The following is a 9,107-nucleotide window of genomic DNA, read 5'->3' on the forward strand; positions in this document are numbered from 1 at the left end:
GGAATCTTAAAGAAGAGTCTAAATTGATTCACTTATTAAAGTCAATTATTAATTTAAAATTTTAAGTTCATGGGTATAAATTGAATTTTTTTTTTTTCCCTTTATTATTGATGTTATTATCAAAAGAATTGAGGTGTCAAACACACCTAAATGAAGTTGTCAAAAGACTTTCCCATTATTTTTATCATTATGATTAGGCAAAATATCAATTTATACACTTTTAAACTTCGCAAATTGAATTAATTAAAAACTTAAACTAACAATTATATCAACCAAAATCCTAAACTTGCATGAGTGAATCAATTTTAACCCTTTGTTACTTTTCCATTTGAAAACGTTTAATTCATAATAAACGCATGCTTGATTCCAACACCACATGCTTGATTCTAACAAATTGAATTAACTAAAAACTTAAACTAACAATCATATCAAATTCATAATTCTCACAAGTTTAAATTGATCCACTTGTGAATGTTTAGAGTTCTCATTGGTACAATTATTAATTTTGAGTTTTAATTGATCCAACATACAAAGTTTGGGAGCATAAATTGTTTTTCCCTTATAGTTATATAAACAAAAGTCACAAAAATTACACGTTTTCTATGTTATTTTATATTAAGATCTTGGGAGTTACTATTTTCACAATAGTCCTAGAGTTACATCAATGGTTAATGCATCTTATTTTTCGAATTACTGGGAAGAAATAAAGAAGGGAACGACAGACCCTCCTTTTGCTTAGAGCTTTGAGACACTCTTATTTAATAGTTTCGAGGATGGTTTGTTAGTTTTCTAAGAGCACTACTTTAGTGGAAAAAGGAAACTTCGCAAGAAGAAGAAACTACAAATTTTGATTCTTCCAACCAATTGTGGGACTAACAAATATTTAAAGAAACCTTAGGGATCGAACCTACATGTTATTGAAACTATGATCAAGTTAGCCACTGGACATTACAATTGAGATGATATTGTTAGACGAACACGACTCTCCACAATGGTATGATATTGTCCACTTTGAGCATAAGCTCTCATGGCTTTGCTTTGGGCTTCCCCAAAAGGCCTCATCCCAATGGAGTTAGTATTCCTCACTTATAAACCCATGATCACACCCTAAATTAGTCGATGTGGGACTTCCATCATCCAACAGATATAACTTTAACAATCAATAAGATGGTAAAAGTTTTCTCTTACCCTCAGGAAACCATCTGAAGTAGTTATACATAACAACTGCAGCAATGAGAGTCTTTCCAAGTCCTGTAGGCAATGCCACCAACGTATTTGAAAATAGTGCTGTCTTGGTAATAGCCAGCTGATAATCCCGAAGAGGAACATTAACTACATAATTCAACTGACATCATATCAGATTAGAATTCTATTGACATCTAACTTCTAAGAATATAAATAATCCACCCAGCAATCAATGACGCAAAATACTGTATCATAATACCAAACAAATCTCCTTATCTACTGACTTCATGAAACCTATAGCCTACATGTCGAACAGTGAACTCCAAAAATTTGAGGAATATGTTGGCATATGAAATGCAAGAAAGTTGCCAAAAACTAGATGGTTTGAGGCGGTAAGTAGGACTCGTTGCATTCCAAAATGAAAATCCAACTCTTGTAGTAAAACACATGACACCTGAAGAAGCTTGTAGTTGATCTAACCAATAAGTTGACATTTTTAAGGTCTTGCTTGTATTTTACATGTTCATATCACGAGGGATAAGTGAAGAGTGTAAGGTATATGGATTATGTGATCCACTTTCACAGATGCTCATAGTGAGAACAGAAGAGGTGTGTTTTCTGAAGAACAAAATTGTGGGAATGGGGAAGAAAGCTATGAGGAAACAATTTTAGCTAATTTGATCGGAAGGAGAGTGATAAATAAATAAAAACAGAGGAAAGTAATGGAGAAGATACTGAATCCATTAATGAAGAATCACCTATTTATAATGTCAGCAAAACTAAAAGAACACCAGTTTGGATAAGAGATTTTGGAAGTGAAGAACATCCTTAAAGGAAGAAGATGCTGCTGCTTCATGCATATCTATATTAGCAAGTGGTGAACCAATCTCATTTCGGGATACTTTGAAAACTGAAAAATGGAAAAATGCGATGAATGCCAATATAGAATCCATGGGAAGAAAAAATATGTGGGAACTAACAAATTTGCTTGCTGAATGAAAAAATAAAATTGAAGTTAAATGGGTCAATAAAACTAAACTATCGTGGAGAAGCATAAAGAAACCACGCTATGTTAATACTTAATAGCTCAGAACATACTCCAAAAGATGGGTATGTACTTGTAGCTTGATTGAGTATTACTTCAAACGAAAGTATCTCTTGCGGCTCTAGAGAATTGAAAGTTTTTCAGCTCAATGTAAGATTGGCGTGCTTGGATCATAAAACAAGTGGAGAGGACTTCGTACAACAACCTCCGAAATATGAACAAAAAGTAACGGAGTAGGAATATAATGAACTGGTTCACAAACCTATGGTCTTAAAGTTTATGAAGTGGAAATAGATAGTATTTTCTACATGCGGATTGCCCAAATGCATCCGTGGATAAAAGACCCAAAACAAGAAGAATCAAAATTAGTTTGGAGTTGAGAGACGACCTGGATATATCCAAGTCTTAGCTGCCTCCTGATCAATGTCAACAAGACAAACCGAGTCTTCAACAAGGGCGCGATCTTGAACCGGTTCTTCGACTTCCGGTGTTTTCTTCTGAGACTTAGCATTCGGATTTATGATAAATCTATGAAGTGTAGACTGGCGAGAAGTCCCGCGTTTTTCATTCTCCTCGGGAGATGGAAAAGAAGCTGAGTTTTCTGCAGAGGCGTGGGGAGATGCAAGAAGGGAAGAATAAAGAGAACGTGATGAAGCAGAGTGAATTCCTGATAGGCAGGCTACGTCAATTTCCTTGACGGCTGCTTCCCAGTCGAAATCCTGAAAAGGGAAAGGGAGATATGGATCAAAGGATTTAGATATATGGGGTAAGTTAAGGAGAAAGAGGAAGGACACATTTACGTCGTCGTCGTCGACAATGAATTTTCGATTACTTGTGGATGCCATCGGACGCAATAAACGCCGAAGAACATAGAACGGAGGAAAGCCAAAAGAACCAGAGGGCGCGAGCAGCGAGAGATGAACCAATGGCGGCAAAACTTTAAACGAAAGTAGGGAGAAAAGAAAATTAATAAATATAATATAACTTTCCAAACAAAATTAAAAATACTCTCAACTTCAAAAATAAAAAATATAACTTTTAATGTTTTAGACTAAATTTTCTGTTTCGAAAAAATTAAACTCAACTTAATTGAAATTATTTTAATTTGATTTCGGTAATCTTCGGATCATAGGTTATATGAACCAAGATATTGAATTCTTTTTCCAAAAGTAAAAATAGGGTGTTGGGCTATGGAGGTAGTCCAGTAACCTACCGAACATGATTCGGTAAAAAAAAACATGGATAAGAGGCTCGGCCCATATACGTGTTTCGTGTCCAGATTATCGGCCGAACCAGAATACGCACATCTATATCCTCCATAACAGCTTCTCGCTTAGCTCAGCTCAGTCTCGGTTTTGGTTTTGAAGCCGTTATTTGGCATACTATTCCCGGCAAAAAAAGAAAGAAAAAAAGCCCTAATCTATTCTTTCCCTTGCCTTCCTCTGGTTGAATTTTGCGCTCCAACCTGCCCAGCATGTCTACACTCGAAATCGAAGCTAGAGAGTACGTTTTCTTTTTCCTTCCTCTCTTCGCGGTTTCTTAGTTCGATCTCTCATTGGTTAACCAGAAATTTCAATGATTGAACTGGGAGTAACGACTTACTCCATGTGCTAAATTTTTGAGTTTGATGTACTCTAGTTTCTTTTCTGTATTTTGATTCTTCTTTTCGTGGGTTTTTCAAACTGCTTGCATTGCGTACTATTATTCATTTTCATATTTGTACACTCCTAGTTTCATAAGTTTTCCACGGTTCTTCATTTTTCATATTTTTAGTTACGTTCTTTATCCAGTTCATATTAAGAGTTATTGGCCTTCTTTGGTTTAAAAGTAAGAATGACTTTTTCGCTATTATTGCACATATACATGTTCGTCAGTTGCTCTTATCGCTTGCTAACCAATTTGCATACGTTTTTAATTGTACTGGTACTGCGTTTCCGATGATATGCAGTCGAGTCGTATTTACTCAATTTACTGTAGGGTGTTATCTCAAAGCCGTCAGTCATATGTTCCATGTCGACCCGATTATTGATCATAATGCTGGCTTATTCCGTCTCTCCCGTTCTCTACTGGAGACATGTCGTTTATTTTTAATGCGTGATTAGATCTGATGAATCTTTTTTATCATTTTCCTGGAAGAGGAAAAATTTCTGATATGCTTTCCTTTCAGTGTCATCAAGATCGTGCTACAGTTTTGTAAAGAAAATTCATTGCACCAAACATTTCAGACGTTACAAAATGAGTGTCAGGTTTCTTTGAATACCGTAGACAGCATTGAAACTTTTGTTGCCGATGTAAACTCTGGACGGTGGGATGCTATATTGCCTCAAGTGTCTCAACTTAAGCTTCCAAGAAATATATTGGAGGACTTATATGAACAGGTAAAGTTAAACAAACTGTACAGTTATTCAAATATTGCATCAATCATTTCTAATTAATCTAATATATTATCCTTTATGGAAAGTTGTTAGAAATTTTTTACTTGGAAAATGCCTTGAGAAGGATTTTCCTGTATAGATAGATTTTAGTATTTTCAAGCATGTAGTGGGTTGAAAATTTAGATGGAAGGGTTGACAAATGGCTTAGTGGCAACATTATAGAGCATGGGGCTCTAGAAAATATCTGGAACTCAAAATTTGTTGAAAGAGGGCCCTATAGCAGCATTTAGAGTTGTAAGCTTATTGGAGGTTGGGCTAAAATCATTTACTACACTATTCAATGAGTTCTCTTGTAGACATGATTATGTTTTATCTTCCATCTGATTTTTTATTAATTATTTTTATAAGAAACAAAGATGATTCACTTTTGACGAGATATTGTGGAATTTCCACTCTTCTGCGTCTTTTTCTTGTTGGTACATTCTTTATTATATTATCAAATGAAGGTTGTAGACTTTCAACCAAGAAAACCTTTCCTTGGAATCTAGAAAGGTAATTACCCAAAATATTAATATCGTTGTTTGGACAGCTTCATTGCCTCTAGGTCAGAAAGATTTTAGAAAAAGCCCCCCTCCATGCCCCAAGTCCATCACGTTCTCCTCTTTGTTTGCACAAAGAAAATTGTTTTAGTCGGATTTTGAGAACACATTTTCACGAAGGCAGTTGTGTTTTATTTTTTTTGTACGTGGTTGGACTTTTAGTCTCTTCCTCCTTAATTTGAAACCAGAATACAATTGATGGAAATAATTTACAAAAGTCAATTAAGAGGATAAAATGCCAGCGGAACACTTCCACCTAGTAAACAGACAAGCAAAGAAAGAATGAAATCCCAAATTCCACATTCTGAGGTCAATAGTAAGTGCCCCCCCTCCCTCTGGTTCACAACCTTTTTAATACATAAGATTGGTGGTTAGTATTAAACCCTATAAAATTTTGTTGGAACAGTATATTCTGTACTTTTATTGTTTGATTGCATTTGTCCTAAGAAAGTTCTTCAGGTTTAGCAATCTTGATACACTTCAGATTTTGTAACTACCATCTTGTAATTCTTTTTCCAGATTGTATTAGAAATGATTGAGCTTCGTGAGTTGGATACTGCTCGTGCTATTTTGAGGCAGACTCAAGTGATGGGTGTCATGAAGCAGGAGCAACCTGAGAGATACTTGCGACTTGAGCATCTATTAGTCCGAACATACTTTGATCCGAACGAGGTAAGGATTGATTCATAAATTGAAATGACCTTTTCTAATGCAGGTTTTCATTTATTTATTTTGTAAGAAAAAAAAAATTCTATTGATGTATGAAATTACAAAAGTTGGGGGAAACTCATATCCAAATTGGATAAAAGGGAAAGGATACTGTAGTAGTGGAAAAAAGGGAAATCATAGATACCAAGTAACGACCAAAAAGACAATAGCATTAAATCCTTATCTTTAAATATCCTTTGGTTCCTTTCTTGTCAAGTAAGCCAAATAAAAGTCCTCACAAAATGCTTCCTGATGAGCTCCTTCTCCTGTTTGATGGGATGCACCAAAAAAACATAGGAGAGAAGGAACACTGGGCAATTGGGAGTGCTGCTGACCATCCAAGTAGAAAAGATGACTCACCAAAATCTTGTTGCATATTCAAAAGCTACAAAAAATGACTTTTAAGATTTGGAACAATTCTGGAATGACACAACGATGAGGAGAAATGTTCATATATGGCATCCTATGTTGGAGTTCGTCGTTTCGTGGCTAAGCTCCCAAAGGAAGAATTTCAATCCCTTTGGTTAGTGATCATCATAAGCGAAGCACATTCTTTGATTTCTGCTTCAATTCAGTTTCTCCTCAGCCATAATATCAGTTTATCCACCTTGGCCAATTTAGTTTCTTGGAGGATGACAATGGTTCAATTTTGTTTGATGAAATGAGGCTTTTTAACAAGAGCTCTTTTCTCCCTTATCTCGAACCTCTTACATTCCATGAAATAATGATCAAAGAGGACCAATCTACCAACCCATTGTGATAGAGGATGATGGTTTATCATAATTGATGGAAGATGTAAGCCCTATTAATTCTTGGAGTCCTTTTGTCTTGTTTCTCAAGGATTGAGTCTTCTGGAAGGATTTGGTAGGCCGAGGCATATGCCTAGACCTATAGTTTTTAGCCAAGGGAGTTACACTATAAGGACTAAAAGCTTCAAGCAACCGTTTGTTTATTGGGTTCTATACAACTTTAATTGGCTTGTAGATCACAACCATTCATCAAAAGCTTCCTCATCGTTAGCTCATGGTCATTAGTTTCTTAGGTTTAATGAATGAGGAGTTCTATTCTCTATTTTATATGTTGTTTATGTGAATAATCATAATGTTATTTTTTTATGAAGCCAACTTCCATGGGGAAGAAATGAAAGAATAGACATAGGGATCTTGGGGTGGCTTCTCCGTCTTCTCAAAATTTCTCATTTAATTTTGCAGAGATCAAGATTAGTTTTTTTTTTCTTTAAATAATTTGATCAATAAAAGAAATAGTTTCTTAGGTTTAATGAATGAGGATTTCTATTCTCTATTTTATATGTTGTGTATGTGAATAATCATAATGTTATTTTTTTATGAAGCCAACTTTCATGGAGAAGAAATGAAAGAATAGACATAGGGATCTCACGGGGCGGGGCGACTTCTCTGCCTTCCCAGAATTTCTCGTTTAATTTTGCAGGGATCAAGTTTAGTTTAGTTTAGTTTAGTTTAGTTCTTTAAATATTGATCAATAAAATAAATTAGTTTGGAAAATCTTCATTTTGATGGTTAATTTTCAATGAGAAATCCATTCAAATAGAAAATCTTGATATGCTAATAAAAGTAAAATAATATTTCATAAACATTTAAATCTGTGGTATCTTGTATATAAATGGAACAAGGACAAGGAATGCTCTCATTTAGCTAACGTAAAAAAATTTATTCTCACTTCCTCTCCCATCCCCCAACCTTATAGGGGCGGGTCCTTGCAGGGAAAAAAACATCCCTAAATATACAAGGACAATAAGGTTAGCCTAGAACAAAAGGAGCCAAAAACAAGGAGTAAAAACTACCAAGGTACACAATTACAAAAATAAACTTCATCTCAAAAGAACGAGAGATTGGTAATCACAAAAGTCCTTATTAACCAAGGCCCAAACCTCCTCCAAGAGCTGTCCCCATCTCTAAAGACCCTCCTATCTATTTCCAGAAAAAATGTTTGAAATTGGCACCCACGTGTGTCCATGCTAATATAACTCATTCAAATTTGTACTGCATGGGTCTGCTCAAATGTGTTAAATGCTTTATTGAGTGTTAAATTTTTGTTTCTCTGCACCTCGGTTAATTTGTTATCTATAAGTCAATCCTGGAAATGTTTCCCTAAAGGGGGCTAGATAGTTAGGGGCTATGCTTCACACACACACAATTGAGATGGTTCGTTTTATGCTTAAGATGTTAATTAGTTATTATGACAGGCTTATCAAGATTCAACAAAAGAGAAACGCCGAGCGCAAATTGCACAAGGTTTTCAACTTCACCCATATTTCATTTCTTCATCTTCTGGGTGCCCTTAATCTTATCTTGCTCAAGAATTCAATGATTTCACTTAATTATCGGTAAAGTAAAATTTGATGACACATGGATAATAATAGTGTCATGTACAATCAAATCCTAATGGCCCATGTTAGTTTCATATATACACAGAAAGTACTGTTGATTTTTCCAAAATTAAGAAGTTGAATGGGAAATATTACTCACTAACTGATACTTTATTGAACCACTTTAAAGAATAGAAGATTAGTGACAACATCTGGTGGCATTAAACATTCTTTTACCTATTGTGGGGCTTCTTGGTAAGACTAATTGGGATTTTCCCCTTCGAGCCTTTAGTATTTTCTAGTAAATACTGTTCCATTCATTCTTTTATTAGATTTTAAAAATGCTAGCTGTTCTTGTAACCTTTTATCTCTTCCTCTAGGATAGGTTTTTCATCAAGGACTCAATCAAAGTTTCATTTTTAAGACATGAGAAGATCTAAGGAACAGGTTCCATGTATTATATCAGAAAAAATGGGTAAAATTTGGATATTTTTTTCTATTTTAAATTGTTGGATGTATGTTGAGTTTTTATGTCATTTTTGGTTGCTCATACACGAGTACTTGTGTAACTGCTGCTGAGTGTGTGTTGGTTATGTTCCTATTTGCATTTTACAGCCCTTGCAGCTGAAGTTACTGTGGTTGCACCTTCTCGATTAATGGCTTTAATTGGCCAGTCTCTAAAATGGCAACAACACCAGGGTAATATGAAGTTGTGTTATACTTTAGACATTAATAACCATTTTGCTAGATTCCATGACAGCTCAGTTTTCCCCTAAAATAAGGTTCCATGAAAAGATGGTAAAAAATCTCGCTATTTTGGTAATTGATACCTCAGTATACCCCCCCCC

At 35.0% G+C, this 9,107-nt stretch overlaps 2 protein-coding genes across 6 annotated transcripts in view; one reads left to right on the forward strand and one right to left on the reverse strand.

Annotated features, from left to right (window-relative positions):
• LOC111445272 (DEAD-box ATP-dependent RNA helicase FANCM) overlaps positions 1–3,184 on the reverse strand; it is a 17,354-nt gene extending 14,170 nt beyond the window's left edge. For 2 of the 5 annotated variants that reach the window (XM_023083552.1, XM_023083551.1), the window contains exons 1-3: positions 3,031–3,183; positions 2,619–2,949; positions 1,189–1,332 (exon numbers count right to left, since the gene is read on the reverse strand). In XM_023083552.1, the coding sequence (XP_022939320.1) occupies positions 1,189–1,332; positions 2,619–2,949; positions 3,031–3,075 (520 nt within the window). In that variant the 5' untranslated portion in view covers positions 3,076–3,183. Of the gene's footprint in view, positions 1–1,188; positions 1,333–2,618; positions 2,950–3,030 lie in introns of those variants that run through there. The other 3 variants (XM_023083555.1, XM_023083554.1, XM_023083553.1) reach the window with 2 other exon arrangements.
• A 363-nt stretch (positions 3,185–3,547) lies between these two features.
• Positions 3,548–9,107, forward strand: part of LOC111445274 (suppressor of mec-8 and unc-52 protein homolog 1-like) — a 12,652-nt gene continuing 7,092 nt past the window's right edge. The window contains exons 1-5 of the mRNA XM_023083559.1: positions 3,548–3,733; positions 4,398–4,608; positions 5,724–5,876; positions 8,137–8,185; positions 8,875–8,958. Of these exons, the coding sequence (XP_022939327.1) occupies positions 3,705–3,733; positions 4,398–4,608; positions 5,724–5,876; positions 8,137–8,185; positions 8,875–8,958 (526 nt within the window). The 5' untranslated portion in view covers positions 3,548–3,704. The remainder of the gene's footprint in view (positions 3,734–4,397; positions 4,609–5,723; positions 5,877–8,136; positions 8,186–8,874; positions 8,959–9,107) is intronic.

The sequence above is a fragment of the Cucurbita moschata genome, unplaced genomic scaffold (genome assembly GCF_002738365.1).
Source record: "Cucurbita moschata cultivar Rifu unplaced genomic scaffold, Cmos_1.0 Cmo_Scf00007, whole genome shotgun sequence".
Lineage (NCBI taxonomy): Eukaryota > Viridiplantae > Streptophyta > Magnoliopsida > Cucurbitales > Cucurbitaceae > Cucurbita > Cucurbita moschata.